This window comes from Ambystoma mexicanum, chromosome 3p (genome assembly GCF_040938575.1).
Source record: "Ambystoma mexicanum isolate Mex_15411 chromosome 3p, UKY_AmexF1_1, whole genome shotgun sequence".
Classification (NCBI taxonomy): Eukaryota; Metazoa; Chordata; class Amphibia; order Caudata; family Ambystomatidae; genus Ambystoma; species Ambystoma mexicanum.
The window spans coordinates 57595021-57610445 of NC_090925.1; the positions used below are offsets into that span (position 1 = coordinate 57595021).

The window sequence follows — 15425 nt, forward strand, 5'->3', positions numbered from 1 at the left end:
ACCATTGTAATACAAAGTGCCAGTTGAACAAATAGTTTATTCTGATTTTCTCCGGAGTGGCAACTTGACATGTTTCTGACCTGTAGATTTTGAGAAGGCTATGGTTAACTCCAAAATTCTTCTTTTTAAAATTAATGTTCCATACAAATAAATATGTATTCCGGTAAACATTTCATATGGCATATTTCGAACTGGATCATATTCAGGTACAGAAATGTTTGAAAATGCCCATGAGATGGCTCCCCAAGCTTGCTTTTACCTCTCAATGCAGCACAGGAGTCCATGTTGTTCGTTCTGCGCTGTCATCTAATGGATATTTTCAGGCATTTTTGATAAACCCTTTATTTCTGTGGGGGAGAAATGTAAGTAAATCAGATTCTACTGAATTCCCCAAAAAAACGACATCTATCGGCAATCATATAGCAGCAAAGCATACATCATGTGTGACCAATATTACGAGCATTGATGACAAACACTGCATGAAGAGGCCCAAAGAGCACATGGTACATATCACTGTATGAAACGATCATATCACTGAACAGCTGTACTTTGCCCTGAGGAAGGCCTGGCCCTAAAATCCCTCAGCACAGAGGCTGAAACTTAAGTTGACGATATATGTTTTTCTACAAGCAGTGACTGAGTTATAAACAGTGTGTTCTACAGCAACATGAACAGCAGTCGAAGCCCATTTGGACACCTTCGTTTTTAGAAAAGTGTATTGAGATATGAATAACCTCAATCCGCAAAAGTCCAAAGTAGTTTAAGATGTTCTGTCCACAATGTTTTCGTTTTTGTTCTTAGTATTTGTTCAAATATGTTGGTGGTTATTAGTTAATATTCTGGAAATTGTTTAACAAACGCAACATGAACCTTGATTTTCTTATGAATGAATATGTTACCAACCCATTCACATAATTCCATTTAGTACACATAACGAATGGGATGCCAATAAAGCTTACTTGAGTGATCATCTAATCCAATATGTGGCCACTAAGAATAGAAAGAGGTTGGCACATAAGACAAAAGGGTTAAATGATAGTAAACATTTGAGCAATATGTATATAGCTGACCCTGTGAGAAAAAATATCAAGCACTCCTTGATGCCGGACTAGAATTCAACAGGAATTCACCCCAGGCTAGTTCCAGTGCTATCCTTTAAGGCGCTTTATAAAACAAACAATAAATAGAAATATCCTTACACAGCGATCTAGCATCCTAGCGAGGAAAATAGAGTGGGTGCATTATTAGTATCAGTGCTTAATAAAAGACCTGCCAGCAACCAAGTACCCAGCGTTCTTGGTAAGTCTCGAGAACTAGTCTAAGCTAATCTAGCCACACTGATTGGTGGCTTCTATAAAGAAATATATACCCAAGAAGAGACAGTTCCCAAAATGTGTATTGAGAAGTATCTCAGCACTCTGCTGAAAAGTTAACAACAGCAACCAGACTTCTGGATACCTTGGAAGATATAATCTGTCCAGTAGCTATGCTTATGAAGGAGAAAGCTCTGAGCAAAGGCACACATGCATTCTGCACCACCTGAGCGACTAAATGCTTAGAAAATGACTGCATCTACAATGAAGTTGGGAGTGTTGTGGGATCACTGAAAAACCAGATCGGAAGCAAAGTTCTCCGAACCTCCCTACAAGTTATCTTGTTAGTCATTACTGAGTGCAATATCCTAACCAACATTCTGGCAACTTTATTACCGAAAAATACTCCCCATATGATTGAAGCCCTAGATTGAACCACTCTGTCTCTCAGCTCACCTCTTCCAAATGTGTGTTGTTTTCTGGTTCATCTGATTTCCTTTCCTTCCAATGTTCTGGTCTAAAGCTTCTCTCCCCCTCTTCATTCATTGCGTCACCACTCGACACCGATTCAAGGTCAGAGACATGCTCAGGATGAGAGTTAAAGCAATTGACTATTGATGTTCACTTGGCATCATCTGTCACATGTGTTCACAGGCCCATTAACTGACCGGCCGCTGCCCCTTCCTCTCCAGCAATTTGGTGACTCTGCCATTGGAAGTTGCACACTCACCCTACTCAACAGCAGAGGGTATTCCTCTGCTGTCTTCCTCCATGTCAGGGGCTCAGCCTCCTGCTGGGGCAATGCACTCACCCTACTCAACAGCACAGGGTATTCATCTGATGTCTCTCTCCATGTCAGGGACTCAGCCTCCTGCTGGGGCAATGCACACACCCTACTCAACAGCAGAGGGTATTCATCTGATGTCTCTCTCCATGTCAGGGACTTAGCCTCCTGCTGGGGCAATTCAAAGGAACTCAGACAGTATTTATGTGTCAAGCTTTGAGGAAACACTTCACAAATAGCTTTGTTGCTGCTTACACAATATCTCCCTTTGCCCTCTCTGTGCCACCCCAGCACACTGGGGCTAGCTCACACATTCACCCTCCACTCTTCAGCAAATGAGCCTCCTGACCAGCAGTAGGGGTTTCCAGGCTTCCTCCCATTATGCAAATCTTCCTTCTTTAGATTTGCCCACAGATCCGCTGAGCCAATCAGCACATGTAACATGCCTGAAGATGATGAATACATGTATGTTCTTAGCCAGCTCCAGGTCAGTGGCTGTACACATGCATGACTTAAGATAACATAGTGGCAGCCTCACTTTTCATCTGGTGTCTCAATGGATCGTATGAGTACCTGCCCTTGTGATGCCGCAGATTGATGACTGTAATGGTGCTCATCCAGGATCCCTCATAAAACCCTGCACACTCCTACTGGACTGGAACCACACTGTCCACCTCATATGCCCCGAAACATAACACCCGCATCTCCCAGGTCATGAAACCCAGGCTCTGGCTACAAGTCAGCATTGCATCAATGTCAAGCTCTTGCGCCGTGTCTGCAACAGAATCCGATGCCAGGCGCCTGCATACCTCATCACAGTGTATGTGAACTTGCACATGCTGAGCACTCACAAGGCATAGTAGGTTTTCTTCCCCTCCCCACTGTCTCTTCTTATTTTGTTGCATTTCATTAATTGTATTATTTACAATTGTTGTATTGCACTGTCTTTCATCCCCTGTCCCCTCCCGGTTGTCTTGTGGGCGCTTTAAATGGTATGTGCTTGCTGTACGAGCGCCTAACAAGTGAACAATAAATAAGTGTTACACCCCTGCCAGCTGATCTGACCTCTTAGGTGCCTGACTCTTAGCCATCTAAAGTTGTGGGTTAGAACTCTACAGCAACTGCCTACTACCTCTGCATCCCCAAGTCAAACATGACCATAATGTGTTCCTAAGCACATTGAATACACACCCCTTTGGATCCAACCAAATCTGGCAGCATTCATTGTATTCCTGCATTTATTTTTAAAATTGTAGAGCGCACAAAACCAACGGGCCTCAAGGCGCTGGTTGCAAGGGGCAGAGGGGAAGGAGGAGGGCATCAGAAGTGAAAGTAGCCTGGTGGCAGCCATAAACCTTAAAATAATAATAATATATCAAAATAGAAAAACTATCAAAGGCAAACCAAGAATCGCACACCACGTGCATAAGACACATGGTCATTTTAACACTTGCAGGCAAGTCGGCAACATGAGAACCGAACCATGAAAACATAAAAGTTTTTCCAATGCCAGAAATCATTGGCACATTTCACGAAAACTCACTTAGCTCATGTTGCTCATGTGTGGAATTTTGTGGCGGCGACCCGTTACGTTTACACTGTGATGTAAGCGCGTCCTTGCCGCCAAATGTTCATCATTTGCACTCCGGGGAGGCAATGTAAAGGACAAAAGACGGCGTACAAGCATGTGTTCTGCCTTCTGCCCTTCACATTTGCATTCCGCAGTGGCAAGTGAGTTAGTGCTGCCTGGTAGGCTAGCAGGCCCGGCAGGGATTACTGTGTGTCTGTTTGCGAGCGCAGCGCTCACCAATGACATGAAACTCTCCCTGACATGCGAGCACCTCGGTGAGGGTTTCATTTCAACATGCGTGCATGTTAAGCAGTGTTCCCAATTGAAATGAAACCCTCTCCGACGTGCTTGCGTGTCGTGGAGGGTTTAATTGTAATTGTACACACTCCCTGCCATGCTCACATGGATTCCTATATGGATGTCCAGCATCTCTGCCAGCATGAAAATCCATGCCAGCGCAAATGCTGGAGTATTTTTATGGCAGAGAGTAAGAGAGTGGCGGGAACGCAAGTTGCGTACCGCCCCGCCTCTCCCCACAAATGCCTGAAAATGAGCCGTGGCATGGCTGCTAGGCGTTAAAGCCTTACTCAAGGGTTTTACGCCTTGCGTTCACGTTACTGCCCAGTCCAGCATTAGCCCCTAACACCGAGCTTGTACCTGAAGCATCTGTGAGATTTTTCAGGAGCTAGACAGCCATCTTAGTACAGTCTATTTTCCTATGTTTGTCTTGACCAGGTACATCGCACTCCATGATGTAGATAGTGTAAGAATGAGAAAAAGGGTCCCACACGAGCACAGGGCGGATGCATATAGTGTCCCCTATAAGATGACTGACCGGCTATCATGTCTTGCTTTTGTATTTTAATGTGATTTATGAGTTGCCAAATTGCACTAGTGGGGCTCACATGCCTATTCACTTCTTATTATGATTCCTGTCTCTTTTTCACAGGACATTATAGACAGCCACAATGCTGCAGGCACTCAGCTTGGCGTTTCTGGTCACCATACGAAGCTGCGCAGAAGGGAGAGATTACACTAATATCATAACCGTTAAGAACGGGGGACCGAAAGGCACCTGGGGACGTGTGGAATTCTGCCCCGCAGGACAGTTTGCCACTGGATTTGCCTTGAAGGTACTGTACTCTCCATATACACCTCCCTCAGACCAGCAGGTACTCAGGATGAGCAAGTAGAGATCATTTGTTTGCAAACTTGTTCTCAGTTAATTTGTTCAAACTGTGGACATTCTGAAATGATGTGAAATTTGGGGGGCAATTGTGTTTACAAGGCCTGAGTGGCTGAACGTTTTCAGCAGTCACTGAATCCTGTGGAGCAAATGCTGTGTCCCATGGAGCTCTGGGGGAAATCGCTCCATCGTCACTGGTTATTATTAGCAGGACACTGCTTATAAGCTCAGCAACTGCTCACAGGACACATGATGGAGAGAGGGGCAATTGAACCCTTAGAAGGGCCCTCTGTATCCTGCTCCACCCCACGCATTATCCCATGTACTGATATTTCTGCTGTAGGACTTGCTACCTTCTGCCGGTGCCCGGACTTGGGACTAATGGGCCTCATACTAGATCAGCCAGTCTAGTAAAAAAGAGCCACTATTCATGGGTACGGGCACTTTACCAGACCTGCCGACCACAGGTTTGCCGGTGGGGCACCTGGGTTACCCCATCTAAGAGCTGGAGGTAAGCCAGGTGCCCTACTGGCAAAAAAAGCCCCCATTACCAGCACCGTATTGCCGGTGCCGGTAATAATGGAAAATCCCCTCATGGAGTCCTATGGGACTCAGAGAATGGGGATTTCCACTGTCACTCCGTCACTCAGAAACCGTCGGCAATGGCGCTGGACTGAGTACCAGACATGATATCTACATTTGCTGGTATCCTGGCAGCTCTACTGCCAGGATACCAGCAAACTCAGAATGAGGCTGTCTTTTTTCATCTTAATGCAGTTGGCCTCCTTCACAGGGCTCCATACTGAACGAACCACTAACCTTTTCGGCCAAAGTGCTAACTAACTAACTAACTAACTTTGAGTTGCTACCTTTGAGGGTCATCCGAGTTTTCCTTGAATTAGTTTGCCCAAGCCTAGCTTTACCGTCAATGAGCTGTGATGTTGAGGTTAAGATGTATTATTCCATATGGGGTGCCGGTGCACCCTCATTCAGGCATGGATGGCATCCCATGGCCTCACCCTGAATGACGAAAAAACGGAATTACTAATCTTAGGTTCTGAAGCTAATATCCAAAAACTCTGCCCAAACTACACATCCTTCAACATTGATAACAACCCTATCAAGGTGATGTCTGTAGTTAAAACTTTAGGATTCTACTTAGACTCCTCTCTCACTCTTAAAAAGCAAGTCAATTCCCTTACCTCATCCACAACGTACACTTGCAAACTCATCAGAGCTTCCAGACCATACCTCTCGAGAGCGAGCTGCACCACACTAGCCAACGCTCTTATCATGTCCAGATTGGATTACTGTAATGCCCTGTACTCGGGAGCCAACAAATACATTACAGACAAAATCCAAAGACTGCAGAATAACGCCCTGAGGGCAGCATTGAACATCCCTTACAGAGGGCATATTACCAAATTCAGGAAGGAGGTTAACTGGCTGAAAATAACAGACAGAATTATCCTCAAAACAGCATCCCTCACCTCCAAATGCCTGAATAACCTAGCACCCCCATACCTTATGGATAAAATTACCAGGAGAACAGCTACCCACCCTACGAGATCTGCTAACTCATTTATGTTAGAGATTCCTAGTTTCAAATGCTCGACAGCAGGAGGAACCAGTTTCCCTGCTAAAGCGGCACACTGTTGGAACAAATTACCAGTTGACCTCAGACTAGAACAACCCTACCCTATATTCAGACATAGGATACTCAATTGGCTACACACTAACGACACCTAACTGCCGAACTACACTTCTACCTCTACAGTCCCTACACAACCCCTTGTCCCTCAAACTACACTGTAGATTGGTTAACTATACACGCATGGAAGTCTGTTCTGTCATATTTGCATGCACCATGGATACACGTTAACGTAGACATGTAAGGTTGTATATACATATCTGTATATGTATGTGTGCATATATTGTTACTCACGATAATGCCTCCTTGACTTACCAAGACCATTGCTTCGTATTTAATGTATCTTGTACCTGTATTTTTGCTCCTACTGCAATCACTACTCTATGTATTGCTACCTTGTACTGTAACTAAGTTTTAAGATTTCTTCTCTCTGTTGCGCCCGTCTACCTGCGCATTACCAAACAAATAAACAAAGAAATAAACAAACAAAAAAACAAACAAACAAACAAACTTCATTTCACTGAGAAATTCTGCATATGAATGACGGTACAGCACCTTCATAGAGGAATTATTTGCATTTTTGGGTCATCGCAGCGTGGTAAATTAGCCACTGTCACGCCAGCCACAACCAAGTGAGTCAACTTAGAATTTGATAATAAATAACAAATTTGCAACAGGGTTCAGAAGTAGTACTGGACTCCGAACACCTGCAGTGTTTTGTGATGTACTTTTTTAATCTTATGTGTGCTGGACCCTTGCCATCTGATGCAGTTGTTCCTTTCCTCAGGAAGTACATTGGTCACAGACGTGACTTCCTTCCGCTGTGATGGAAGAAGGGTGCTCACTCACCCTGCTGTTTCCATGACAGCTACTTTTTTCACTGTAGGAACTTGCATTGGATTTTCAGCACAAACAAGTTCCCCACAAAGGGAAATCTAGACAACTAGGGGTCATTTTTTCATGTATGCCAACATTATTTATCCCATTAGGGAATTATAAGTCCAGGCCAAGTTTTAACTTTGAATTGTGGGGCTTGTAGTCCTGGGTTTATAATGGGAAATATAGGGGTACAAGTCCCAGAATGCAAAGTTAAAACCGGCACTGGACTAGTTTCTCGAAAATGGAATGGATAATTCTGGAATGTACATGTTTTACACCCAGTGATTTGTGATATATATATGTGTGAAAAGCATGCACAAAACTTGAACATTTTTCATGATTTCTATGGCAGAGCAGGGTGTCAGAAACCAGAAGGTGTCTAACCCGCTAGTCCCCAGGGATCTGTCATCCAGGTGGCCAGGGCACGGCCATCGCTTTTGGATCCAATTCCTGGGGTTGGACCAGTGAGGGAGGATCACCTGGATGGAGGGGTCTTCGGAGAGTGGGAGTGGGACACCAGATGGTTAGACATGGCATCCCCTTTCCGGTAACACCTTTTCCCCATCCTACCAGGTAGGATACTTAGGAACTCAACCCCTGTCTCTTTTACGACACAAACACTTTCTCACAGACGGCTCACTGTGAGAGAAAAAGAACTAAACCCCGAGCCGCATACCTGACATGTCCCAACATAAGGGTCAGGCAGAGTCAGGCAATTACTGATAATTACGCACACCTGACTTCCATCACACTTCCCACATGGGTAAAAGGTGAAGCATGAAAGCACAACCCATGAGGAATTGGTGGCACTACAAAACAGATACGTCCTGGACCTCCTCATGTCTATAGAAGGAGGTGTTTGCACCAACATTGGAAGTTCCTGCTGCACGTTCATAGCAGCAAGCGACAAGGACAATGGGACTCTATCTGAGGCAGTAGCACAGTTAGCACAAATTCATGCCAAGATGGAAGAGGAATCAAATGGTACGAAGAAAGATAAAAGCTGGTTTTCATACATCTGGTCCTGGATGCCTTCTTGGTTATCTGACGGCCTACAAGTGTTAGCAGGAGGATTAGTGATGGGAGTGGCATCTCTATTTGGCGTGAAGTTTTACATAGCGAAGTGTAAAAAGGCAACTGAGGAAGCAGTGGGTATGAAGTTCCTGATGGCTATGGATAGCGACCAACACATGGACGAAGCAATAAGAGAAAGAGAACGGCTGAGACAACAGATAACAGAGGCAGACGTGCATCCTCCTACAATGAAACTAGAAAATCCACGCAATTCAAGGAAGTATGTAGGGAAATGGGTTTATTGCAAGCCTGGAGGTGGATGTGTTTACATGTACTGGTCATTTGAAGATCACGTCAACCACTATGGACACTTGGGCGGAATAACAAAAGTATAGTGTTTGATAGATGACAGAAGGTACCATAATGTTGTGGTCGACAAGTCGACCAGAGGGAGGACTGAAGAGGGAAAATCCGAGCAGATCCTCAGTCCCGGATGACCCTCTAACCGGAAGAAGCACAAGCAACAACATGGCGGCTAATCTTACGAACTTATGTCGATCCCCACTGCCCCAGCCGTGGACAACTACCGGGAAAGGTACCATGCCGGCTGACCATATGTTCCTGCTACAACACAAACTCTGCCTAGAGTGGACAAAGAAGCACAGGACAGAGCTGGAGACAACTGCATGGTCCGACTTGACTAAAAGCATTGAACCAAAGCCGGAATGATGAAGGTCATTAGAGACATCCTGACGACATAGCTCCATTAGACACAATGCACAGGCGCAATCCGCGTAACTGTCACACGCACACCAATTTATACAAAGAACATGTACAGTTTGATGAGATAGAGGACGGTGACACATACACACGGTCAGCACGTTTATTATTTTGTCATTAGGCTTGCTATAGCACCGCAGAAATGCAAGAAGCAAGAAGAACTCGTGTATATGCTTGCAGATGCTTGCATGCAATTAACCCTATGGAAGGACAGGAGCACTCAAGGGACCTGGCCAACTATAAACCTTCTACTAACCTATGGATACCATGAGAACTCCATAACCAAAACCAGAGTAGGCCTCAGGAGAATACAGTAGGCCGCAATGGTCTCAGAGAAATCCCAAACCACAAGGTGCTGTGCTAGCAGAATTACCCAAGGCGGGTGCAGCAGACTGCCAAGGACACAATGTTGCAAGGCGACATTCCACATCCTGAGCCAAGGTGATATAAGTGGCCACAATGAATATTCCCTGTAAAATAAACGTTAATTCAAGGCGATTGAGCTTGCAAGACTGGTCTCCAACCACGTGACCTGGCCGAGCTGAGAAGGAGCCAGGGCTCAGAGGCTGGGAACGAGCAGCTTCCCCACGGCCAGACAGCGGCCCGCAGCATATCGATACCTCCAGACACCTTGTACGATGGGAATGGAACGCTCTCATGGCATTAGTCATCCTCACACTATTGTAATACGCAGACATTTAGTTGCAATTTGCTGGGACATAGTAGACATGTAATGAGAACAGGTGTCTCATGGGCTGGGAACAGAGTTTGTCCCAAACTTGGGGGCCAGCAGCCTGACCAATCAGGATACTGGGTTCTGGGAGTAGATGGCGAGGGTTTCCAACCAATCACTGGGCTTCCTTACTGTAACATTTCAGAAGTAGCGACTTTTGGGGATGACCCAAGTACACCACCTGACACAGTACTGTCCAATATCAATTCCTTTGTATAGGGTCCTATACTGGACCTACTACTTGGGGGGCCAATCCTTTGCCTCGATAAGTTTTGGAGGGAGTTTGCTGAGTGACAAAGGTTATTGCATCACGAATGTATAAAACTGGCCTGCGAGCCAGATTGCAATGAGATGTGCCTGAATGTTGTTCATGCATATGACCCGTGTGCGTTTCGTATAATAAACCACAGTTACCCTTTGCTCCTTGTGTGGACCTTGACTTCTTGGGACCAGGGAAGGGCCTTCTGTGAGCTGGGAGTATGCAGACCCTTGGCACGGCTCTGCTGGCCCCAGAAATGGCCCTAACAAATTCCTCTCTCCATCATAAAGACATAACGGGCTAGTGCCAGCCACATTCATGCTCGCTGCTCAGCAACTGATTGCTCATCTCATCCAGGCCGCTCATAGTACAGCACTGCTTCTGCTGCTGGTGTGTGTTTATTCTGTGCCATGGCCCTGGCCGGCCTCCTGGACCCAGGACTGTACTCTGACTCCTGCTGTGCTGTCCTCCTTGCTAGCCATGCTCTCTATGCTGAGACACACAGTGACATGGGACTGACTGAGGATGCTCACCTTCATGGACTTGGCTCAATGCGCCCTGTGCCGCTACATGCCTTGGGCTCTACCGACAGTCGGTGAGTGACCCATGTGTTTGTCCTTAGCGTGTCATGGCATTAGTAATTCCATTATGGGCAGAAATAACTTATAACTTAACAAATCTTCTTATGTGGGGCAAGACTGGACTACATTGGTGTAAACAGTGTGGAGTGTTAGAGAGAATTTTCAGTTTCATGCTAAATTCTTCCCACCTTAGAGACCTCTAGCTCTTTTGCTAAACTTTGGGACTTTGAACTTTTAAAATCCTATGTGTTTTCTGTGTTTGACAAAATGGTCCCCGGACTTCTTTTTTTGCCATAGAGATTTTCTCTGCGCCCCAAACCAGGTTTGGTCTCTTTGTTCATTTTGCCAATGTCGGGATTCAGTAGTGAAGCCTGCCTCTGGCTCCAGAGTGTCTGCGGTGGCTAGGAAGTGAGGGAGGAGCCCGGAACTCCCTGTGCTTAGTCTCCTAGGAGACCCAAATGCACTCTGTGGTGATTGGCTGGCTGACTGTCCGACAAGGACAGTCACATTGCTCGGTGAATGACAACAAGGCTGGAATGAATGGGAGAGAACTGAATAAAAGGCAAGCCTTTTGGCTTGGAAGGCAGAGTTGACCACTGGACGAAGGAACCGAAGAAGAGCTTGAAGAGGACGCCTCCTGCAACTCCTGGATTAAATTAAAATCCCTCTGTATCATCCGCGAGGCTGTATAGGGCAAGTGACCGCTCTAACTCAAAATCTCTCTTACAAAATATTCTCCCTCTAGAACTCAGCGCTCCTTTGGCGCCACCTCTTTTTGTGTAAAGCGTTTGGCTAAACAGAGGACAGGAGGTTGATCGCTTCCCTCATTTGGCTCCCTTCTATAGAACAGCCTCCCCCTCCCTCTGATTCTTGAGCAGGACTTCCTTAAATTCCGGAAGCTTCTCAAGGCTTTCCTTTTTACCTCCTCCAAACCCCTTCTCTCCTCTGCTAATCTCACAGTTGCTTGATTTGTGTCCGGGCCCTTATGCATCCATGGGTCCCTGAGCTCCCACACTGACTCGCCCCCAGCTTCTGTCTGTCCTCATCAATTGTCTCTGCACACCCTCCGTCCTGGAGGCTCGCTCTTACTATACTTTGCACTTCATCTGTTGCTCTTCCACGAGCATGGGCACCCCAGCACCTATCCGCACTGCCCCATCACTTCTGCATTTGCACGTTCTGAATATATACAAGGCTAAGTAGGTTTGTACTTGTTGTTCCCTCCACTGTATTTGTTATTTTAATGTATCTCAATGTCTCATTCCCAAGTCCCCTCCTTGTTTCCCTGTGGGTGCTTTGAAACAGAATGCACTTGCTGTATAAACGCCTAACAAGCAATCAATAAATTAATAAATAAGTAAATAAATAAATAAATATTGATGCCATATAAAGACCTGCATGGCCAAGGTAAAGAGGGGGCAATACTGAAGAGGATCAATAACCACCATTGCCAAAGTAAAGAGGGGGCAAACCTTCAGAAAGCTTATAACCCACATTGGTCAAGTAATAAGAGAACGATGCTGCAGACAGATTGTAACCAATATGCCCACAAGGGGGAAGAGGCAATAAATACGCAATATTCAAACAAGCATTGCCTAAGCCAAAGAAAGACAAAGGTTATACAGAGACATTGTAAGCAGTTGTATGATGTGAAATTGAGAGATCAACAGTGCCAGGAGAGAAGCCCTGCTCATAAGAGGTATCAGGGAGGAGAGGAATATTACCTACATTACATGTGGCAAATAAAAATAGAGGAACACACAGCACCAATGTGTACTGTGTTCTCACAGAAGAAGTTGTGAATCTCAATGTCGTTGAAAGTCAAGGACCTTTCTGAAAGTGTGACACAAGCCTCACCACAGAGTACTTGTAGTAGGCTTAGGAACTTTCATCCTGGCAGGCGAGTATACCAGAAAAGGGATTCTTAGTGGTAGTCCGGGCAGGTTAATGAACCAGGAAAAATATAATGAAATACTCCATTGTGGTTGTGAAGCTAAGAAAGTAACAAAGCCACTACTGTGTTTTATGAACTGTGTTTAAAATCATCCTGACGAGAACCTTGTTATAAATCAAGAATAATTTTGGAAGTGTTTGTTTTCCAAGAAGGAGAAGTGATTTTGAGATATTCAATATCATTTGGAAGATAAAATTCTTTGTGTTTGTGGAAACATTGTCAAGTTCCAAGTGAAAGACTTTTGGAAAAGTGAGAACTTATGAAAGGAACTTTTCTTACTTTGAACTTTGGTTGGCGATCCTGCTTTGAACCTGAGGAAGGAGATTGGACTCAGTTTACAAGGATACATAATTACCAGGTTTATATTAAGTGAAACTGTTTTTTTTGTTCAGTCTGGAGTGCCATATTCTACCTTTTATGAGTGTATCGTATTTATATGTTTGAGGGATAGATTCCTTTTATTAGAGTGTTTTCCTTTAGCTCTGTTTTGATAGAAAATCCTCTTTCGGTTAGGGATAGCAAGACGTTTATCAATCCCTCATGAGTTAATAAAATGGCCAATTGTGAAAAAACGTTCCAAAGTTGTCCGCCTCACATTTCTGACCCCTCACACTGGTTAATATGTACACATCATTCTTCTGTCTGATTTGCACCTGGTATTTTTATTTTGTATGCAACCCAAAATATTGTGTCTATAATTTGAAAGGTTCCTTTCCACAAAGGCAAAAACATTAACTTCTTAGATTGGTTCCATTAGATGCAATAGAGGTAGACTCGATCACCTATTTCATATTCACATTTCAAGCTCTATAGGTCATGAGGTGTTGAGTTCATAGTATGTTTTATATACTGACCACACAATTCTCTAGTTTTCAGGAGGTATTAGCAAATGGGTTTGGTGGTACCGCAGCATTCAATCTGCTTAACTACAGTGAAGTGGAATTTCCGTTACCACCACTTGGTCCTGCAGATTTACCATAGAATCAGAAGTGGTGGTAGAACGGTTTAAATCACAATTTCTGGAGCACATTGGACTCCATGAGGAATGTGGTGGTAATACTGCAGGTGGTAATGTTTTTTTGGTGGTAAGGTGGAGGATGTACCTCCAGCTGGAGGTAAATCCTCCATCCTACCACCAAACCGAGGGTTTGGTGGTGCAGTAATGTGTTGGTTATATGTCAGTAAGGGAATTACTTATGCATCCCTGGCATTTTTAATGCACCGCCATACTTGTAATGAGACCCAAGGTCTTCTTCTGTGTTTGTTATTACAAATTCTGAGGGGATTCAATGTTCTGAGAAGCCATGAGATCAAAGGGGAGAATCTTAGAAGCAGAAGAAGGAGTTTATGTCACAGCCAACAATGTTAGGAGTAATTGCAAGTCCCAAATTGGCTCATAGTAAATCACACATTTCTTTAAGATTTCCAGAATTGATTTGCTGTATCTCTCCACATCTCTAGATGCTGTGCAGTAGGCAATGTGTGTGGAGTTTTCTTTTCACTCCTAGAATTTCATACTCCAGAGTTGGACTCAACCCAATGAAATCAGAGCTTGATAACTCATCTGTGACAATTTGCAAATACATGTTTCATCACTAGCAAAAGGGCTAATTATGTGAAAAATAAGCTTGATTGTGGTCTGAATCCTGCTCTCCCCACCCCCGCTCCACTGGCAAATTAACCAAAAGGCCAAAATGCTGTTAATATGCTGAGTGCCAAGCTCCGCTCCACCCTTCTGTCCAATCACACCATACCTTCTCCTGCCCTGCCCACCAAGCTCTTCCCACTCTAAGCCGATTATAAACACAAACACAGGTCTCTCACTAAGGTCTGAGATCAACCAAGTTCCACTCCACGTCTTCCCGCTTGCAGCATTCTGCTGCCATTTTCATGAAAGGGGATTTCTGTGCTGCAGGGCACTGCCCGCGGCATTCTGAGTTGGTAAAGCCTTCCTACAGAACGGTACGAAGAGCTGGTAGTAGAACCACGGTTTCATCTTCCAGACATTGATATTTCTATACCTGCAGAATAGCGCATAGAAATATCCAGATGATTAAATGTTAGTGAGAGAAATCAACCTAACCCCCATTTCACTCGGAACATGGGGCATCGGGGTGGATTGCCAGAGAGAAAACTATAGACCTTATTCGATGAGCATTCCGTATGAGGACATCCTTGTACCTCGGGCCTGTCGCTTATGGCTGGCATGGCTGGTAACTCCAAGCACAGGATGATGGGCCAGGCCGCTGCACATAATCAGGAAATAGGGTCCTTGTTTTCGCACTAGAAGGAACTAGGGATGGCCATTTCTCTCTCTGAGATCCTCTCAGAGGGAGAATATTAGGTATCTGTACAAAAAACTAAAAAGTAAATGAACGGTAGCCTTGACCGAATTTCAGCCGTACAAAAAATGTGGTGGCATTACAGTGAACAAGGGCAGCGGGGGCTGCAAGGGTGTCCCCTGCACCCATAGGAATAAAGTAAAAAAAAAGAAAAAGAAAAGAGGACTCTACGGCACTGGATCCCCTCCACTCAAGTGAATGGAACTGGCGTCGCAAAGGGATGCCGGAGACGGCAGCACCCAAGGAGGTCTGCTGCACACAGGTAAGTAAGGGGGTTGGGGTAAGGCGGTTGTCCAAAATATCCAGGGGAGAGAAAACCGAAAGTTATTTTCAGTGAAATACATACATTTCGGATTCAATTAATTCATAGTAATCCAAA

At 44.8% G+C, this 15425-nt stretch overlaps 1 protein-coding gene across 1 annotated transcript in view; it reads left to right on the top strand.

The window, feature by feature from the left end:
* LOC138579483 (vitelline membrane outer layer protein 1-like) overlaps nt 1–15425 on the top strand; it is a 132665-nt gene that overhangs the window by 53110 nt on the left and 64130 nt on the right. Inside the window, exon 2 of the mRNA XM_069649812.1 lies at nt 4617–4800. Coding sequence (XP_069505913.1) covers nt 4636–4800 — 165 coding nt within the window. The 5' untranslated portion in view covers nt 4617–4635. The remainder of the gene's footprint in view (nt 1–4616; nt 4801–15425) is intronic.